The sequence below is a fragment of the Heliangelus exortis genome, chromosome 3 (genome assembly GCF_036169615.1).
Source record: "Heliangelus exortis chromosome 3, bHelExo1.hap1, whole genome shotgun sequence".
Lineage (NCBI taxonomy): Eukaryota > Metazoa > Chordata > Aves > Apodiformes > Trochilidae > Heliangelus > Heliangelus exortis.
The window spans coordinates 59,439,314-59,461,155 of record NC_092424.1 but is presented as its reverse complement, the minus strand read 5'-3'; the positions used below and the strand labels follow the sequence as shown (position 1 = coordinate 59,461,155).

The following is a 21,842-nucleotide window of genomic DNA, read 5'->3' as shown; positions in this document are numbered from 1 at the left end:
TAGTGCTCAGGAATTTTGATCAGACAAATGGTTTCCTGATAAAGCATTTGAAAATGTTGTACTTTTTGCTTTAATACTTCTGGGCTGATTTTGTTAAGGCCCTCATCTAAAGATCCTCTATATAGCCACATGGCAAAGCCAAACCAGGAAATCCTGAGGACCAAGCTGAGGAAACTCCTCACTTCTCACTTTAGCAATGACTACTGAAGGCCAGGGCAAATTTGGGGCTCAAAAAACCCCCAAACAGGTTTAGTTGCCAGATGAAAATATTCAAGGTGTTCTGGGCATTGATAAGCAGCATGTCAGATAAGCATCTTCAGTACCTATTGTGTTATTTTGAACACACAAAAAAAATCAGTCCTTATCATGGGAACTGGAGTTGCTGCATCCAAACAGAGAATGTAGCTTGGAGAAGGGTACTTGCTAGAGAGAGACATCCAAACAGAATAGCACAAGAGTGATTTTGGTGCAGAATGAATGGAGGTGAAAAGCACAGAGGAGCAAACACCCATAGGGAACAGCCCATTTCCTTCACCAACAACCTCATGATTGGACAGCAGAGATGAGGAGGCACAAAAGTAATTAAGAGCCCAAAGTAATTAAAATACCAACACTCTGGGAGCCTTTGCAACCTTAAGGAAATTTTGGTTATGACTTAATAAAATATCTGACTTGCCAAATGTCTAAGTTATTGAGAGTAATACACTTTTTACTTCATACACACATCTCATGTACAGCCAAGGTGAATTATTCATGTACGTCTCAATTTCCTGATATTACTATGATGACATTTGGTCTCCTTAATTCTTTTTACAAGCTTTTTTAAACACATCTTGCCTCTGCTCCAGTCCTCCTTATGTTTTGTTTTGCTTTTTTTCTTTTTCTCTACATGCACCCTTCCTAGATAACAAGGACATAACTAGGAGCCTTTCCCTGGACAAAAATTATATAAACTATATATATATAAATTATATAATTATTTTATATTAAAAATTATTAAAAATTATAAAAAATAATAACAAAAATTACTTCACAAGTCTACTGAATCCTCAGTATACAAAGGAAACACAGCATGGAGAAAGCTCCTGGGTTCTTCTCTCCCAAAGCAAAGAGGGTTTTTCTGTCCATAGAGAAGGTCAGCTTTAGAAGGCTATTCATAGAAGAGCAATTTCCAAAATTTGAGTCATCTGCACTGGGTGACAGTCAGACACCATTACTTGCCCAGAACAATGTTGCATAGTGTTATTCAGTACAACCCTCCACAGTCACATCCAGTTTCTCAGACCTACAGCTCTTATACTTGTTTCTGCCCTTCTCTGTATTACAGGCCATAGAAAGATCCTTTTCTGTCTCCCCTACCTCATCCTCTCCCTTCAAATATTTTTCTTACTTTCATTTAGTCTTGTGGTTTTCATGTAATATTTCTGGGTTTTCAGAACTCTTCTAGTCTCTGTGCATGGTTTACAAAATAGCCCTTCAGCCTTTTTATGAAGAGCTGTGTTTGCAAATTGATGAATCACAAACCTCATGCTGCCTTTTTTTTTTTTTTTTCTTGAGAAATAATTTCAACTGAAAGTCCAGAGGAGCTGCAGTTTAGCTAGAGTTTATGGATATCTTATGTCTGGGGAAAAGGAGAAGTTTGAGGTCAAACTTCCTGGCAATGTTCTGAAGTAAATCTGGGGGGGGAGGGCAGAGGAGATGACAGGGTGGTTGACCTGTAAGAAAATGCCTCAGGTGCAATTCCACCATAAAATTAAGCCTGTAAGGATAGAATAGAAAATAAATATCACTCCAGTATCTGCCAGAAGAAACGAATTTTCCTCTTCCTCAGCTACACTGAGATAAAGCTTCAGCTGGTTGAGAAGCTGATGGAAGTTACTGAACAGATGATGTCAAATTGCTCCATCATTAAATGCCTTTGACACTGAATGAATGAAACGTTTGTTCCCTGCCTAGAACTACTGGCTTGCATAGCAATAGCGTAGCCAACCTCAATGACTGCATTTGGGGAAAGCAAGACTGCACAATGGAGCAGGCAGAACCTTAAAGCAGGGCTGGCTCTGCCCATATAGGCTGGCAGGTGAAGGCTGGAGCAGGGGAAAAGCCTCTGGTAGGAAAGACAAGACCAGGATAAATTGTGCAAACAGTTGGGTTTTTTGGTTTTTTTTTTTTGTTTTTTTTAAAGAAAAAAAAAAAAAAAAGCCTCCTGTCTGGGTGAATTGGTGGGGGGAGTGTAGGGAAGGTGCTGAAGGAGGTGAGTCTGGAGAGGGACCTTGGTTTCAGAAGGCACCACTCCAGGGGTGACCTCCAAGGGAGGTGGAATGTAGTGCTGGTTGCCTTCTCTGTGTTGGCTCTGCACCTCCTGCACTGCACTTGAGACTCAGATACAAGCCCCCCAGCAAAAAAAAAAAAGTGTTTGCTAAGTTTCTACAAGGGCACACTCTAAGTGTGTTTCTTCACAGAGGCAGTTTCAAAGGGACAGGGACACTGGGGTTTAGCAGAATGACCCAGTGGCAGCTGACAGGGCCTCAAGTCCAGACAGTCAGGTTCTGCCCCAAACAAAGGGTTCTGCATATCCTTATTGAACCTGCCCTTCTTTCCATGTAGCTGCTCGTTTTAGCTTAGCATAATGAGCAATCAAGAAAATCCTCAGATTTTATATGTATCTTAGAGTCATACTGGTATTTTCCCTAAATAAATCCTAAATACCATATAATCCACTACCCTCTGTTTATACAGCACCGAAAGCAAATTTATGTATTTCAAAACGAATCCAGATAATCCATATTTACATCCAAATATTTCTAACAAAACCTGTACTCCTCAAAACAGGATTGTACCTGTTTTGATTTCTGATTTCTACCCTTATTTGAAACATTTGGATACCAAAACTGTGAAAAAAAAAACCTCCCACAAAAGGTATAATACAGAAATTCCTCTCTCATCTCAAGGCACCACTATTGAGGAACTAGTCCAACACCCACATGCAAAGCAATTATTAAGAGATACCCCAGTGGCTCTCTCCCATAATCCAGCTACATTTTCTCACTGGAATTTCAGATTCTTCAGGTGTTCAGACACCTGATTTCATTCCTATTTGCAACCAGGTGAGCTTAAAAACTACCACGTCATGGCCCAGCACATGATGGCTGACCAGGCTGCAGAAGAGCCCTTTCCCTGATTCCAAAGCTCCAGCATCATAGAGAGAGACAGGCATCTGTTCTTCTCACAACAGATGGTGTTTAAGAGTATTTCATCCTTTAAACTAAAAACCTCTGACTGCCTTAAACTTGAAAATTAATGATGCCCTGGATGCTCAGATGCCAAACTGCCCTTTCCCAGGGATGTGACTGGGGCTGAGGTGAAAGGATAGTGGCTCATTGCTGCAAAGACAGCTCTTCTCCCCCTCTGGAGCATCAAAGTTTGAGATTCCCTGCTTGGGAATTTACAAGCTATAAACTAATTGAAACAATACAGATCAGAGACAAATGCTCTAGTTTCCTTTTCCATTTAAAGTTCTATTTTTATTATTTTAAATAATGATTTCCTGAAGACATCAAAACCAAGGCTGACATAGAATAAATCCTCAACATGTTTCTGTCATCTTTCAAAGACAGTTCAAATCTACTTTTTAATAAGCATTTCTAATCCTCCAAACTTCTTCAGCCTAATTCTCCCTGCTAACATGGTGTCAAGCCCCCAAGTTTATACCTCTTTATCTGGCAGAAGAAGGGTCAGGGGATGGCATATCAGACAATGAGGCTTCTGGCAATTTAAATGACACTCTGTGTCAGAGAAGCTCGTCACGTCCATGAAATGAAGGTCTGATTCATTCTTTGTGCTGGGCTCTTGGAATAAAAATGTGGGTTTTCAGTTCCCTCTGAGGAGGAAACATCCAGGCGTATGTGAGGGTGGGCAGGAGGGAGGAAACACAGCACAAGTGGGAGGCAATATATTTATCTATCCTCTCTACAAGATGCTGGCTGATGATCTGGCAGGAAGAATCTCTCCTTGACCCCTCTTACCTCCTTTAGATAAAGGTCCAGAAAGGTCCAGATAAAGGGCAGGGTTTGGGAGCAGCTGAAGCTGCTGCTGAGGCTCTCAGTGTGAGTCAAGAGTAGTGGGGTCTTCCTGCCTGAGCTGCAAGCAGATAGCTCCAGCAGCTTTTCCTTTTTTGAATAAAGGCAGGAAGGTTTGTCACCATTTATGCTGCCTAAATTACGCTGTTTCCCTGCTCCTTCCCACGCTTATCTCTTCACAATTAAATCTGCACTGCCAAAGACTAAACGTTTCCTTAAATAAAGGAAAAACATGACCATAATTCCAGGGTATGTCTGGAAGACCTTGGCTGCGAGGGGTGAGTGCGAACAGTGCTGCTACTGACACCCAATTTCTGTACCATTCATTTTTAACTTTTCCCCCCTGCTTTCTTTAAGACATATTTTAGAATAGGGTATTAATTAAAAAAAGCTGCAATCTGATTAATTTCCCTGTGCTAGCAAGCCTGGTAATCTAGGCTATTATTTTTCTTTCTTAAACAAGAAAAATCTATTTTATCAGCAGTAGCAGAAAAGCGCTGTGCTTTGGATTGAGGTATTACTATTAATAAGCAAACATTTGTAGTAAGTTTTCCTTCAGATTTATTTTTGTAAATATCAACAAGTGTGATGCATTCTCTTAACCTAAATGTCTTTCTGATACTTGGAATCAGAGGCAAAAATCATCACAGCTGTGTTCAAGACTAGACATTTAAAACAGACAACTGGAAAAGCAGAGAATCAATTTTATAAATAGTAAATTATAACACTGTTTGGTGGTCTCATGTTGTTCTACTAGAACATACAGCAAGCTTTTAAGAAATATACATTTTAACACTTTTTTTCTTTTTTCTGGGTTTGTAGAGTTCCTTATTGTTGTACAAACACTTGGCTTTTTTAAAATCATTGAATATGTTCAGGATGCACAAAGAACTAAACTGCCTTATTACCCGCATTCCTTAAGCTACAGAAACTTCAGCAACTTCAGGGACACAATTGGAGAAACTACAACAACAAAGGTGCTTTCTTTGTGAAGAAAACTGATTGCTTTCAGGTATTAATTCTTGCAACTGGATCCTGCAGTAACATCTCCAATGTGGGTGGCTCTGCATGTGGGCATCTCATCAGAGAGTAATTACTGCTCACTCCACAACAGCTTTGGGTGAGAGATTTGGAGCTAATTGCAAACTGAAAAAGGAAAGCTGCATGCTACACACTTAAGCATCACTTTGCACCATAGGTATCCAGCAATTATTGATATTCAGCAGAAAAGAGATATCTGCACTTTCTTCTCTCACTAGTCTGCTCCTTAAAGCATCAGATAAGTCCAACCAGAACTAAACAAATGCAAAGCAAGTCGTCTACTTCCAAATGTGGTAGCCAGCAACACAGTCCTTGAAACATCCCCAACATCCCCATGATCAACTGCAAGTCCACGTGCTCATTCAAACTTTACTAATAGATAATGCCTTTATCTCCCTCCCCCCATCTTTTGACCTCTTACATCCCAAGATTACTTTTTATGCATTCAAACTACTTTTGATGCCCAAAAAGTAGCCTATACTTCTGACATCAAACGTATTTTCTGAATATAGGCACACAGTGTGTGTTCAGGGAACTTAAGAATGCTTTTAGGTATGAAGTTAGTTTGGGAATATTGTATACCCTGCTGATTACCAAGAACAATTTCCAAAGGGGGAGGTGCAGGGGAAAAAAAAAAAAAAAAAGTCTTTAAAAAGACTTCTGCCCCTCTGATTTTCAGCTCTTTAAAAAGCAAGAAAGAACAGAAAAGCACCCCTGGTGTGTGGTTAAGATAACTACAAAGGAACTATTCTTACTGGGTTCCTTCAGTAAAATGAAGGATGCTTTGATTGCATTTTTTGGCCTTGCTAATCTGACAGATATTGATAGATAATTTGGAACAGCCAAAATCCTTGTTCTAAAAACACTGACTCATACATGTTACATCCAGATGTTGTACCAGGTTCTTAATAGATATCAAAGCTTTTTTTAAATACTTGGAAATGCATTTTATACAGTTAAGCATGCACATACACAGGGGAGGGAAAAGATATGAGAGGAGCTCTGATAAGAGCAGCTTGAAAAGGATTACATACACCCCCCAACAGGGACTTTCCAAACATACAAAAGCCCAGCCCTGTTTCTTTCTAATCAAGTTTGAAAATCAGTAGCACCAGGATTTGTAGTGAGCAATAAGGGCCAAGCTCCACCAGGTACAGGAGCTTGTCTGTACACACCCCAATGCTGCCGTCCCCAATACCCCCTGCCCGACAGACAGGTCAGCAGCAGCAGCAGGAGCCACCCAGCCCAGTGGAACCAGGAATTCTCCATCTGGTTGTCCAGGTGGAAACACCTCCATGACTTCTAAGAGCTGACCCTTCACCTCTTCCAGAGACAAAGTGCTCCTCTGTCTCCTCTTCAGTGCAATTCAAGAAAGGAAAAAGAAATCTTTCGTCTGAGAGTACATGGGGAAGGGACCCCCACCCCATAAGTAGTTTTTATCAGTAGGAGATGATGAATGAAAGCAAGTAATGCATGCACCATGGCACCCAGCAGCACCCTTCTCCCTGATGGTGCCTGAACACCACTGCCACCAAAGAGCAATCAAACAGATGCCATGCACGACTGTCTAAAAAGAAAGAGCCGACTGTAGCGCGCGGGAAATAAAGACACGCAGAGAAATGGTAAGATAAAACATATTTGTGCAGTTTCACAGGACTTACTTTTTCCTCCATTGCTTTTAGGAATCCAAAAAGAGCAGCATAAGCCTCCTTCCCACAATGGGGACTCCCATCCCTTAAAAGTTTTATGCTATGTTGAAGGACAGATAGTTAACAGTTTACACTCAGCACCCTCTGCCAGCTGCCACACAGAGCAAAGCAGCCCTTCCTCCTGAGATCAGGCTCATACAAGTGGGAACACAAAATCCAGGAGCATTTTCCTCAATGATGTGAAGTGCAGCAGAGGAAAATAGGTCATGTTATTAATAAAGTAGCCATCAAAGCTGGCTGGAGTTCTCTGCAGCTGTAGAGAGTAGTGTCAATCATTTACATAAAGGCAAAGATGACAGCTATCCTTGTAAAAACGGATTCTGAAAAAACAAAAAATACCCTACTAGAAAAACATACTCTTTTTAAAAGACCTTTATTTTGGTTGCATGGTTACAATTCTGAAGTCCATATATGCTTACAGTTAGATTTTTTTCTCAATTAATATTTCATAGCTTGCCTTGTAAACAGTGTATTCCCTATCAGTCTAGTGTACAAGAACTTTATAAAATACAGATTAAGTAACTTTTTCATTTGTACACTTTTCAGATTAGTTCACTAAGATCAATTAAAAAGGCAAACAGATTATTTGGCAAAAAAGGGTTGTTAAATTTTTAGTACATTAGTACAAAATGGCAAAAAAAGAAAAAGGTCATTTTAAAGGTTATAAGCTTCAAATATCTTACACAGTTTGAATCAGTTCAACCGACTTCAACTTAACTTCAAATACCACCATTGAACTTGGAATAGAACTTGTGATCTTCAGCTGTATGAAAGGCCTCATATACAACTTTAGATCTGTTTATGGAAACCAAATCACAGCAGTTTCAGAACAGCGATATTCAAGTGCAGCTAGGAAGTTGGGAATTTCTTCTCAGTATATCTAAGAATTCACAAATTAGAGCTTATTTTCATATTCCCAACCTCACCGATGCACATTGAGATTAAAAGACACCAGATGTGTGCACATAAAACACAGAATTTCTTAATGCAAAAACTGAAACAAAAACCCCACACGACTACATAATCCACCCTACCTACCTTTTCAGGAGGATTCCAGGCATAACCATACTCAATGACAGGTACAGAGAAATATGAAACATCTAAAAGACTTCAGGACAAGTGAAGGCATAATTCAAAGGCTTCAGTTATAAAAGAGATATCACATCAACTTCAGCAACCCACATTTTATTTTTAAACGACCCATATCAAATGGGCAGATGATTGGGATGGGAAGAAAATAGACAGAAAGCCATTTAGAACTTCAAAATAAATTCCAAGATGTGAATCTGTCGCCTCAAGCAACAGTTCAGTAGTTTGTTTTGGTAGCAACATTTATCAATACCTCAAATAATAATTACACCACCACCCCCTTTCAAAACAAATTATTAGGAGTTTGATTACCCCCTCCCCTCAAACCTTGAGAGGTTTTTATGTTAAGTTAACAGAACAGTTTATGATATTGTCTGTTTTTTCTCTGGCACTCACATCCAAGAGGGCAGGCAGCTATACTGACAGTGATACTGAGAATGTTAAATACTCAGGTCAAAACCAAAAAGTCTTTTTTTTTTTTTTTCTATAAGTGTGATGAAGTACAGAACCATTTTTTTACTCAGCTTCACAATGAGCAAACCACTGGAATTTCCTTTCATAATTTAAATGTCAGTTACAACACTGTCTCCAGAGACTCGTTTAGGATGAGAGGAAATGGCCTCAAGTTGTGCCAGGGGAGGTTTAGATTGGATATTAGGAAAAAATTTCTTTACTGAAAGAGTGGTCAAGCGTTGGAACAGACTCCCTAGTGAAGTCACCATCTCTGGAGGTGTTAAAATGTGTAAACGTGGCACTTCAGGACATGGTTTAATGGGCATGGTGGTGTGGGTTGACAGTTGCACTTGATGATCTTAGAGGTCTTTTCCAACCTTAATGATTCTGTGGTTTTGTACAGAGCCATATGATGATTCCAATAATGAATACTCCAACTGCAAGTATAGCAATGAGAATGCACATCTTCTTTCGGGACCTTTGCTGCCAACACAGAAAAAAACCAAATGAAGTTGATTTGAAACTGTACCACACATCAGAAGACTACTCAAATGCTTTTAAGGCACTGCCACTTGTGCAGTCTAAATAAATTGCATTCTTACTAGCAAGAAGTCATATAAAGCTCAAGAAAAAAAAGAGCTAAGTTTTCCATGACTTACTTTTATGGCTACATTATATAACAGAATGATTTCAGTGGTATTTTCTGGTATAGAGAAAGAGAATCAGTAATGTACAAATGGATGTACTTAGATTACTGGGGAAAAGAAACTATGAAAGAGCAGGTGACCACATACAAAGGAAAATGGACAGTGAACATGCACAGTAGAGGAAGCAGAAATGTTCTGCTAGAAAAAAGTATTTAAAGACTACTATGCATGTATATACAGAAGAGGACGAAGGACTACAATTTTAAACTTCTGGAAGATTGGCAGAGTTATTTTATGGACAAAACTTGCTAAAAAAACCCAAAACAAAACAAAAAGCCAAACCAAACAAACAAAAAAGGAGATACACCTGACTAGAGACCCAGTTATTTAGATTTCACTACAATAAAGAGTAAGTTAAGTTATACCATAGAGGTGTGTAACTTTAAATACCAGAGCACCCAAGACTAGCATCAGTCTCTTGCCCTTTACCTGAACAATATGTAATTTGAAGGTTTCCTTCACAACAGGGAAGGAAATTACCATTAGGTTTTACAGGCTTTTGCTGATAGCCAAGGGATAGTAACACTCAAATTTTGTGATCCTAAGCCACAGCTCCAAAATCAAAGCCAGACTTTGTTCTATTTGGCAGAGAACAGAAATTTCTTCTGTCTGGCTGTTTTTGTTTTTCCCTCCCTGAATGACTACATTTGTGTCAGTTCTTCATTGGAGCTGTCAATTCTCCACCCAGTACCATCCAGACCACCAAGTTTCTTAACTATTCTCTAGTTTTAGTATCTCATTGCTACTTTTTCCATCATCAGGCTATGATCTTCTTAATTTACTTGTTTTGCTAGAATCCATTTGCTAGAGTACCCTCCTTTTTTCAAAACTGTAACAAATTTTCTCCTTACCCTCTCTGTCTCTTCTGTTTTCATCCTGGAGTCCACCTCATGCCAACAATGCATTGAAATATAACACTTTCTCTGTAACACTACTAAAGCAAGGCTATGGACTAAAGACATGGAGACCTTATTTGTCCTTTCCTCCTCAAGATAAAACACAAAGCCTTTCATTTTAGTTTTCAACAAGGAAATGTAGAACAGAGAATTTTTTCCTGCTGCTACTTTTTTCTTGAAGTGTGTCAGTATCAAAATAGAAGACATAACCATATTTATTGTGCCAATTAGTGCCACCTAGAATACAATACAAGGATGCATTCGTTCCTTTCCACCTCCCATTTCAGAAATCAGTAGAAAACACTTCAGACATTTTGTCATTTGACATTTACTCTCCTGGCCAGTACTAACATACATAAGAGGATTAAGAGAAAAAAAAAAGCCTAAGAAGTAACTCTGACTTAGGAGAGAACGTTTATTACTAATAAGATTATTTCTAGTAAGTTCAAAAAAATGTTATACAGTGGCATTTAAAGATATTTAAAAAGCTTTGCAAAAAACTTTGGAAGTTTGAAATATGCCTTTCGCATCAGTGTTGCACGTAACAAAAGCTCCATACACAGCTTTGAGAAGAGTTCAGACTCAGCAAAAATTGGTGCTGACTGAATCTTTCCAAGACTTTCCTGTGTATCTTCCTTACTCCCCTACTACTCCTTCAGTGATCTTTAGAGACTCTCTTCCCTGTACACAGGATCCTTTTAGTTTTTGAGATGCAAAAAGAGCAGTTAGTTTGTTTGGCTTTTTCTGTTTTGTTTTTTTGTTCGTTCGTTTGTTTTAAAAAAAGGTGTAACTCCAGCTCCACTGAAAGAACCTGGCTAATTTTACAGGAAACTCAAAGCTTTCAGAGGTCACTGACTTTCATTTTATAGTGACCCAGAAATACCATCATAGTCTAACCTTTAAGTCAGCCTTCAAGACTTGAGGAAATTGATAAGCAGAATCTGAACTGCATAAGTGCTGATTGCTAAGAAAGGGCAGTTACACATAACTGGTAGTGGGCATTGGTTACCTGGTAGTTTGCTGCTCTTGAAAGCTGCTGGTTTGCTTGCTGCACATGTACATCTGCATTTTCCACATTGGCTTCTATGCTGTCTTTATTTTAAAAGGAAAGATTTCAAATTTTGGTTAGTCATAACCCAGCCAAAGGTTTCAATTGCTGAAATATGAAAAGCATACGTAATAGCTGCCCTTCACCTGCTGGTGTCTTCATCAATATCTAGCCTCTTATACCTTGCATTACGGATGTCTGACCCATCCTGTATTTATGCTCAAGTTAATTTCTGAACTGCCCAGGCAATCAGAGTATTTAAATTGGACATACCTATCACATCACCTTGCTCATGAATCATCATTCCTAGATCTTTAAAAATTTCATTGATGTCCATAATATCTGCCTGCAAGGAAACAATCATAGCATTAATTGACATGACATATTCTAGCATCTCTATGCATTCAAATACCAAATACCATTCAAATACTGTTCCTCCACCTCCTGAGGAGCCAGCCATGTCTGTTTACACTACAGGACAATAAAAAACCTTAATACATTTATTTGGAAGGCTTTTTTGGTACTGCAAGACCAAGTTTATCATAACCAAACTAACTAAAGATGAGTATGTGCTCAAAGTACACTTCACATCACATTACAAACAGGACTTTTCTTTGCCAAGGGCTTGCCAACACAGTTACTTGCATTAGTTTAACTGCAGGGAAAGGCTCGTGCCATCTTTGCTTAAAAGCTATCCATTTAAGCCACATTAAGAAAAACATCTGCAGAAAGTATTTTGCCTTACTTTTAGTATCATGTATTAAAGACACAAATTTCATAAGTAGCACAGTTTACACAAGTAGCCTGTATAATATGACCAGCCTTTTGCACCTATATCACATTATCCTATTACAATTTGGTTGTGGTAAAGTGAAAGATGCCATATCACCACTGTGCATATTAACTCTTCTTAACTATTGACTGAAGTATGTTCAGTTCAATTCATTGTACATTAACATATGGGTGGCAAGGGAGATTTCTGAAAAATTTATACAGAGAATGGATTTTGCCACCTGTATCAGCAAGACTTCCCGACAAACTCCAGTTCCAGCATCTTCCTTGTTGGTGGTAGAGATGTGGATTCCAAACTGGCTGGAAGAATTCATTTTGTCTTCACAGAAGTTTCTTGTATCAGTATTTCATCAGATGTGACAATGTTTTTGTGTAATTTACACCTTGCTTTTACATGTTTTTTTGTTTACTTTTTGCTAAGCTCTTAGCTACAAAAGTTGGGATGGAGTGTCTGTATTCCCAGAAGTGTTCAAAAAACCCTCTTGCTAAATGTAAATGTTGAACAATACATTTGGAACAAAGGTGTAATTTTGCTCTGGTTATAGATCCTGTTAAAAGAGTTATATAGTATGACCTCTATGTGTGGAGGAAAAAAAAAAAAAAAAAAAAAAAAAAAAAAAAAAAAAAAAAAAAGTAGAACCACTCTCTTATTCCGTAACTGAACCACTGAATTTAAACATGGTATCAGATCATGGCTTCATGGCTTTTATACAGTAGATTTCAAATGCATATTTCACACCTAATGGCAATATTTATAGTTTTGAAGGAAAAACCCACATCCACAAACAACCTTCTCAAGATTAATGCCTGCAAATTATTGCTCATGCCACTATAAAGTGTTTTTTTTTTCCTTTGGAAACATTAAAAGAACATCCTGCCATAAAAATCACTTGTGTTTACCTCAAGCTGCCTAATGGAAGATTCCCTTTCCTCAATAAGACGGAGGTCATCTTCTGTGATTTCTTCATCTTGCACTTGTGCTTGAGGTTGACTATCAAACAAACAAAAGAAAACAAACCACCCCAAATTGAAGAGGCACGATGAGAAATAACTCAGAAGAGTAAAACAACATAGCCCATCCTTTACACTATTGTCCTGGTTTGGGCCAGGATAAAAGTGATTTATTGTCTTGTACTTTTGCTTTTAGCTAAGTCTCCTGTAAGTAGTTGCACTTGCTGAAATTAACAGCAAGTTTCTCAGACAGTGTCTGCTTCTGGGACTGATAACACTTGATGTTTATAGTTACTGCTAGAGACTGGTGTGCAGAGCCAAGGACACTGCTCAGCTCTGAGGAACATTTTACCCTCCAGGAGGATAAAGAGGTCCCACCTGCAGCCCTCCCTTGGGGAGGAATGGACAAGATAGATGCCAGAATTGATCAAACAGAGTATTCCATCCCATATATGTCATACGCAGTATAAATTTAGTCATCACGAGGGCCAAGCCATGCTTCCAGCTTCTGGCTGCCTGCCCTTCCTGCCTTTCCTGCTTCCCTTCCTTCACCCGGCATCCTGGAAGGATCCCGTCCATCCGTCTCCCTGTGCTCCTGATCCATGCCAGCCCATATCTGTGTGTTCCTGCCTCCAGTTCCCAACTGCTGCCGACTCCAGGAGTCCAGCCTGGACTTTCCCAGGGCTGCCCTGCAGCCTCGGTGGTGACATGAGAGTTATTGGGGGAGAAGGGGGGAAGGAACGTGGGATCAATTTTTCCTGTATATTTGTATATTTTTAAATATTTGGTACTTTTTCCTATTTATCATTACTGTTTCATTAAAGTTGTGTAGTTTAGCTTCCAACCCATAAGTCTCTCTCCCTTATTCTCTCTCCTTTCTTATCAGGGAGGAGAGAGATTAATAGAGAGCGTCTGTTACTCGGTTTAATTGCTGGGCCAGTGTTAAACCGTGACAACCATCAGCGAACAAAATGAACCTTTTTACTCTTGCCTATCTAGCTAACAGGGAAGGTTGAACAGTCACACTTTGGGTATAGGAAGCTACTGCTGCAGCAATATTGCATAAAGCACTAAGCAAGCTGATTGGAAATTCCATGCATGAATACAGGGGCAAAGTTTCTTCTCAATTCTAAACTGCAGCTTTTATATCCACCTGAAGTAAAAGCAATTTTACCAACAAAACAGATTCTAAGACTAAGAAGCAGTTCTTGCACGAATGCAGTGGGAGATCCCAGTAAACACTGAAGCTTTATCATAACTTTACAGTTTTACTCTGTTGTCAGGTTTTCTCTGCTGACCCAAGTTTGGGTCTCAGAAAGCCTAAATACAGACTTAGCACAGCATAAGGAGATGACATCAGCTGAAGTATGGGGAAAAAAGGGGAAGATGATGTGAACTGCTCCTTTTTCTTCACAGCTATTCTACCAAAGCCTCTTCTCTACAGTTGTTCTATAAAAAGAAGCCTGAATGAACAACCTGTCCCAATCACCTCCAGAAAAAGGCAGATGATTGGAAAAAAAGTAATTATAAAATTTAGCAGCTGTTTTCCCTGCAGGCCATTTATTATCCTGAGCTAGATTATGACTTATTAACAAAGTCAGCCTACCTGTCCCAAGAGACGAGGGTTCCTTCTTTGTAGGCTTCTTCAGGAGCACCACCCTACGTGACCAGTGTTTAAAAATATAAATAAATCATTATGGTCCTGAAAGGAGCACTGTCAGCATTTCTATAATGAGTCAATATTACAAGGTTTACAGCAAGTCAAGTTGAAACTGAAACATGATTTAACATGTTCTCATCCTGATTTTGCTTTATGCATGCATAAAGCTGAAATACAAGCAAAAAAAAAAAAAAAAAAAAAAAAAAAAAAGAAAAAAAAATCAGTAACTGCCTGCTAAAATTTACAAGTACAGCAATGTCTATTTGGCAGAGTGAAATGGCAAAATTGATATGCCAACAAGAAAAAGTTTAATATTTTAAGCTCCTCAAAACTTCAAATCTGGCATGTGATTCTTCCCTGTGGGGAAAATTCTTCCCCAAAGGTCCAGCAAAAGCATTTAAAAATCTATTGAAAGTTGCTTTTGCAAGTTCATGGCTTTGGTTGATAAAAGCCAGGAAAAGAACAGTTCTTTGGGGGGAGGGTTATTACAACTTAAATACATATATATATTTATTATATATGTATATATATATATATATAAGTTGTATATACAACTTACATTCACCCTTTACTTTAAAACAAACATGTAATTCAGCTATGCATAAAGGCAAGCAAAGAAATCTTAAAGGCAAATAACTATATAGCACATCTTCTGCAGTATTTGGAGTCAGATACTTACTTCTGTAAGTAGCATTATGGAGACAAATTTGACACCCAACACCACCAACACATTGTAAATAGAGTATAATGTCACATTCCAGATACTTACAGATACCCTTGAGCTGGCTCTTACTCTGGCTACAAAGTCTTTTTCTTTCTCAGCAGCTTGCCTTTGGAGTCTTTGGAAATTTGTTAGGGCTGTGGTGAACTCCCCCACAAGACGGTCTTTCTGTATTTTTCTTTGACGCTATAGAAGAAAAAGTTTTACCAAGTCAAATGAGCTCAGGCTTTTCAAAGACTGCATTTTCCAGGCTGCTCGAAGCTAGGGCATATATTCTCTTTTTTTCTAAATAGTTGTGAAGGAAAGCTGCCCAAAAAACCCCAAACATTTGCAGCTGCATGGATAAACCTTCCTTCCCCCTGGAATCACGTAACTGCCACAATTTAAGATATTTAAAGAGGAAACCAATATATTTAGCTTCACTTAACAGCTGGAAATGAGAAATGGGAAGGGATAAAAAAAACCTTTCTACCTTCCTTATTATCTCTTGCTTATAAAAACTACTGTCTAAGTGTGAAATATCTTGATATCCAAATGCTAAAATATGCACAGGTAACTGAATGGGGGAAAGGGTGCAGAAAAGGAAATAGACAGGGCTCCACATACATTTTACATGAATGTTGAAAATACATACTGAGCTGCATCCAGAACTGGATTCAGTCTGCCTTAAGTGCTTAAGAACTGGTACTAAAATACCTGCTCTAACATGTCAGGCTTAACATTATTAGGGAGAGAGGGACAAGGAATACTGAGCACCCAAGAGAGGCTTCATCACATTTTCTTAAATGCATATATTATAAGAAATTTGGAAGAAAGGGTTGGTAGAGGATATAATTTGCCACTCATCAGTCTGTTATTTATGCATATGAGAGGCAGCTTTGATGAAGATGCTCATGACAAAAGGAGTAAAATTAAACCATTAAAACATCCCGCAGACAACTTTTTCAGCTCCAACATACAGAAACAGAGAAACCATAAAAAAAAAACAACAAACCCAAAACAACTCTAAACATAGTTTTCCTGAACTAGAGGTTATATTCCAAGACCAAGTGTTAACACTTCTATTAGAAGTTTATACCTTGACAGGATGACCATATGTGAATCATGCCATTTGAATTCAGTGTTTCAGGACAATTAATCTTCCTCAAGGCTCCTACCCAGGCAAGTTGTTTGAGTGACAACAGCCTGAACCTATGTTTTCTAGGACCCTTTTGCTCTTCCCTTACCTAAGTGACTGATTTTGCTATGATAAGAAAGCAGAGGATAGCAGGCAAGTATGCTAATGGAAACAGCCAATTCCCATGTTACCTCCTGTGGAAATTTTACACAGACCTGGGAAAGAAACAGTTTTAAGCCTGGACACGTTGTTTTAGAAACAGCTCCTTTCCACTGCTCTTAAGAAAGAAAAAATCTGTGGACGTTTACAGCATATATGCTGATACCAGTGTTGTAGCACAGACCTACTGTGCATAATCAAACTATTTGGACCGTGGCCTAGCCACCTGCCCTGCAGGGGGGTTTGGCACACAAAACCTTGCCCCTAGAAGCAAAGTTGGGATCACTGCAATGGATTACAGTGTTCAGCTACCTGAAATTACAGGCACAGCACACCGCCTCGACTCCTGGCATTTCAGTCAGACTGTCTCATTCCTGATAAATAAAACCAACTTTCGAACATGTCCGGACTGCAAGAAAATATTCCTGTGTTCTAAGTGTCCCTGTTGTGCAAATATGTCAACCAGTAAGACAGCACTTTGAAAGCCTGGTAGGAGCACAAAAAAAGGCATGCAGAAGTGAAGTCATTCAAATATTCTACATGAGCCAACACGATAGTCAAACAAGCCATGCTCTTTGGTTTTGTACCTGTTCACTTGTTGCAGGCAAAGATCCAAACTCTTTAATGTATTTGTCAGTTTCTTTGGCAAGCTGATTGGTGTATTGCTGCTTCTGTTGCCTAAAACCAAAAGCAAAGTTTCCTTAGTGACCATTAGGTTACTTTGTACCAGCAGTAATAAATGCTTCTGAAGTGCACAAAGCTGATTTTATTCCGTCCTTCACAGTAGAGGTGTGTAACCATGGATTCCAGGTAGGACAGATACTGAAGGAAAGCATGTTCCTCAGTGACTCAGGGTGACAGCACTGTTACTCATCTTATTTTCCTATACGTAACTAGGTTTCTAGTTATTGTGAGTATCTAAAAAATGCTTGGCATGGTCCTTTTGAGGCTATCAAAACACTGGTCATCACTAAGTTCAGAATAACTGCAGATAAGATTAAGTTTTTTTCTGTGTGGTTTGAATATAATTCTGGCACCATGGTCCACAAGAGGTCAATTCCTGACAGTTACTGGGAAGCTTAGCCAAAGATATTTATATTCTCCTATGTTATAACAGCTGTGAACTTAGCCAAAACCTCCATTATTTATTAATAGTTTCAACCAGGCTTAAAAAAAACCCCTTGTCTTTAACAGCATATTTGTGTTTTAGTCTCTTTGCTTCTGATATAATCACATGCTCCTTTATATTATTTTCCTGGAACAACTCAAATTCTTCACCTGCTTTTGTATGCACCTCCCCAGCATATACAAAAAGGTACTATCTGGAAAGCTATTAGAGAACAATCAACATTAGTATTTAAAATAATCAAGTAACTCTTCAGATACATACCCACATGAAAGGAAGGTCTAAATGTTCAGATGAGTGAAAAAGGCACAGAAGTAAATGAAAAGAAGATTAACATATATATTACCTCCATCATAAAGGGACCAGAATGTGTCCTTCACAACAGTTTCAGTCCATTTTAGTTGTGAATTCATGCCTAGATCCTGTGTGGTTATGACATAAACTGTGTTTCTTGATCTTCACCTATTCACAGTCTCCAGTAGGATATCTATCCACTGTTGATTGTAACTGGCTGAAGTTATGGGCTCTGAACACTGGGAAGCAATGTGGCTGTTCACACAAAATGCATGTGATAAACCTCTTTCTAGTGTTTGACTGCCACAGTGTGGCAATAACCACAATAACTGAAGACTGCCAAATTTATCACCCACAGGGTTAGCACAACACGCCTCTTACCTTATGATTCAGAGATTATTGTGGGGATGCAGTTCAATGGGAAAAAAAATCATAGCAGCTCATTAGACCATTCAGAAAAATGCAGAGTAGCTGACTGACTTGGCCAGTGGCATATTAATGAGGGTGACTGAACCATACAGCACAGCATCTGTCTTGCAGCCTTATTTCACTTCTGCTTTCTTTATACTTCTGGGGGAAGTTATATCATTTTTATATCTATAGTATCATCCTGTACTGTACTTTTCAACACTGAAAAGACATTTGTCTCTCTTCTCCAGTATCATATCTCAAAAATACACCCAATACATTCATTACCTTGTAAAACTTATACAGACAGATTTGAAGAGATTACTGGGGTGGAAAGAGGTGGCTGTTTTTAAAGTAGTGATGCTGCTTTCTAGTCCTGTCCTTTTTCCTTTGCTGACATACAGCATAAGTTTTATAGATGTATGGGTTTTGTATAGGCAAAGTACATAAGCAAATCAGGTGACTCTAGTTTACAAAGACCATCCAAGATAAATTTTTAACAGTGGGCTTTTCAACATTTAATTTCAAGCATTTCCTATCATCTACGCTTTCCTTTCTCAGTTAGATCAAGCATACTGTCTAGCAAAAAACCACCTCATCAGAAGAGTGTTCACAATTTGAAAAAATTAAATGTTTTCATGTAAAGTACTCACAGCTGTTGCCTCAACTCAGGTGTGTCTTGGGGTGTTCCAAGCTGATGTAGTATTCGTTGTATTTCGGCAGCTGTTTGTGAAGAGGAAGAGAAATTTTGATGGGACATTGACAACTCCCACTTAATTTCATGAATTTTTGCTCAACAATTCTAAACCTACAAAAGTTGACAGAAACTCATACTCAAGACTCTTTCAACCTACTACAAAGACACTACTTCAGACGTTCCAGAACAACTCGCGAATGTTCTTCGTCAAGTCAAAGACAAAGCCCAGGTTTCTTATAAAGGATGGGAATGTATTCAAGTGTCTAGGTAGAAAGAGGCAACTTAATGATCAGCTTCACAATATAAGCATAAATCAGGCCTTTTAATACTACTTTTTAAAATAAGCAGCACAATTCTTATTCTGGTTTGACTGTATTTTAGGCATGCCACTGGGGAAAGCCATATGAAAGACTGCCATGGCTTTATCATACACAAATATTTTAGAACCAGTGCATTAAAGAAGAGACAGCAACAAAGGGTTTACAATACATTAAAAAAGGTGTGCAGGTTCAATTTGTAATTCTGAGATCCTTACGTTTTTAAATGTGGGATACAAACCACCAGTGTATTTCATAAAGCATATTCATTTTCAACTGTAAAAAAGTGACACATTTTCATAGCCTTATTTTCAGCTTCATATATTTTACTGTCACATGAGAAAGAAAGGTAAAAAATGGACAGACACTTCCAAGCATATGCAGTTTATCACACTGCAAAACTAATATCCTCAATGGGCTTTACCTCAGCTTAATGCCCTTACATCTTATAAAAGAAAAGAATACATATGCAAAAAACCCCTTTTTTGCCTGACCTCTGCTAGTAGATATATATTCCCTTGTATTTCTGTGGCCCTCTTCAGACAGGTTGGAGTACCACACAGTCAACAGAAAATATGACTGTGTGATATGAAGTGGGACGCTCACTTTACCAGCACACTACCTTTTTTTCCCCCAAATAGAGTTAAAATTGCAGTAAAAAGTATTTTTTCATATACCATGGAATAGATCTGTAAGAAACAGAACTTCAGTTACAAGAAGTTAATTACCTGTGATTTTTGTCAATCAGTTAGATAAAACTAGAACTCACTAGAACATTTTTAATAATAATATTAATTCTAATCTTTTTTTTGTAACTAGTCTCCAGTGAATTAGATGACACTGGACTTCCTAGTGCTACTTACTAGTGCTACTAGATGGACTTCCTGTGCTACTTTACATAATATCATGGTGTCAATGACTGCTATAGTCAGTTTCTTCTGTGCACACCCAGGTGGTGAAGATACCAAAAACTGGGAGAAAGTTTGTACTTAAGTTTCGCATGAGGTAAAAATTAAATCACAGAATCAGACAGGTTGCAAAGGACCTCTGAGATCATCAAGTCCATATTTCAAGATAGTATGAGGGAACCGAGTGAACATAAGCTACTAAAAGAATTACAGAAGGGAACAGAACTGCAAGATGAATTTCATGCAGCCTGGATTTTAACCAAGCTGAACAGCAGCAAAACTTAAAAGTAAATTTTTGAGTTTTGTCCACAGTTGCCATCTGCTGACACCCACTAGCCCTGCCCAGCCCACAGCAGAGGCTCCCACCTGGGGAGCTGGGAGGGCCTCCCTGCAGCTCCTGGGCAGTGGAGATGGTCACACCTACTGATAAACACCGACTTTTTATGTCCAGTGTAGGTGTCACCTTCAACATTCGAAGTTTTAACATCTATAAAACCAAACAAAAATTATCCTTTCTTTGTTCCAAGGCACTCCTTCTGATTCAAGAGCCAAGGTGTTCAGTCTGTGCTCATTCTGTATGTGTTTTTAAAGGGAGAAGAAAAAACAAAACAAAACAAACTGCAAGCCCTGTGAACTGCTGTTTTGCAGAAAAAGTACCGGTGTGTCCTACCGCCACCTAGAGATGCAGCATTTAACTGCACATGAGGAACAGCTAGGTGTGTGTTTTTGAATAAAGGCCCTCACTTCAAAAATTCTCTGAAAAGAAGCTTATACTCAAAATATTTGGGATCCAAGTTAATCAGATATTTATCCTACTTCTACAAAAATGAGCACAGCTAAACACATAATTGAGGCGAAATCAAAAGCCAGCACCACTTGGCTGCTCTGCTATACAATACCAAGCAGAGGGAAGTTTATTCCAGTTAAGGTCCTGTGATTCAAGAATTCTGCACAAAATTAAAACATATTTTACCGACAAGTCTGCAAGAATGCATCAAAACAGAAAAGTGCTAAAAGCCTTTCAAATTTCAAGGGGAAAAAATGAAATAAACTAATGGGAAAAAAAAAAAAAAAAGGCTGAATTGACACCAATTTTTCTGGGCTTCCTGTAATTTAGCATTTTCCACCTTAAACTTCCACAATAAGGAAATTATTCAAAAAAAAAATAGCTTTTCTCTTTTCATTTTCATTTTCTCTTTTTCTTTTTTTGCTCATATGAACTATACTGCACATCTTTTTATTCAAGTATGCAAATATTTCATATTATATATGTAGTCACAAAACCACCTAAGCCACAGACATTTGTCCAAGAACTTGTCCATCATTATTATTAAAAACAAATTTTAAAAAGGGTTTTAAGACGTTACCACCTGGATCACAAGGTAACGTGTCTTGTTCTCTCACACATACACATAGAAATCTTACAAAATCTTACAAATCTTACAAATCTTATTTAAAGCAGAAACTGGCTTCAAAACTTCTTCCACAGAAGTCAATATCCCTTCCCTTCCTCAAGGGAAAAGCAGGATAGCCTCAGTCTCTCTTCATGAAAGTTAGACTGTAAGAACACCTCTGCTGTTTCTTTCTACCATGCCATATGGGAAGTAAACATGGAGAGAGTCCTGGCACTGAAGAGAAAGAGCAAAACTGCTGGAAACCTGGGATTATTT

At 38.5% G+C, this 21,842-nt stretch overlaps 1 protein-coding gene across 2 annotated transcripts in view; it reads right to left on the bottom strand.

The window, feature by feature from the left end:
- Window positions 1-7,186: 7,186 nt before the first annotated feature.
- Window positions 7,187-21,842, bottom strand: part of STX7 (syntaxin 7) — a 32,406-nt gene continuing 17,750 nt past the window's right edge. For both annotated transcript variants that reach the window (XM_071740902.1, XM_071740901.1), the window contains exons 3-10: window positions 18,904-18,973; window positions 17,010-17,100; window positions 15,195-15,332; window positions 14,372-14,424; window positions 12,715-12,805; window positions 11,296-11,368; window positions 10,984-11,066; window positions 7,187-8,854 (exon numbers count right to left, since the gene is read on the bottom strand). In XM_071740902.1, the coding sequence (XP_071597003.1) occupies window positions 8,750-8,854; window positions 10,984-11,066; window positions 11,296-11,368; window positions 12,715-12,805; window positions 14,372-14,424; window positions 15,195-15,332; window positions 17,010-17,100; window positions 18,904-18,973 (704 nt within the window). In that variant the 3' untranslated portion in view covers window positions 7,187-8,749. The remainder of the gene's footprint in view (window positions 8,855-10,983; window positions 11,067-11,295; window positions 11,369-12,714; window positions 12,806-14,371; window positions 14,425-15,194; window positions 15,333-17,009; window positions 17,101-18,903; window positions 18,974-21,842) is intronic.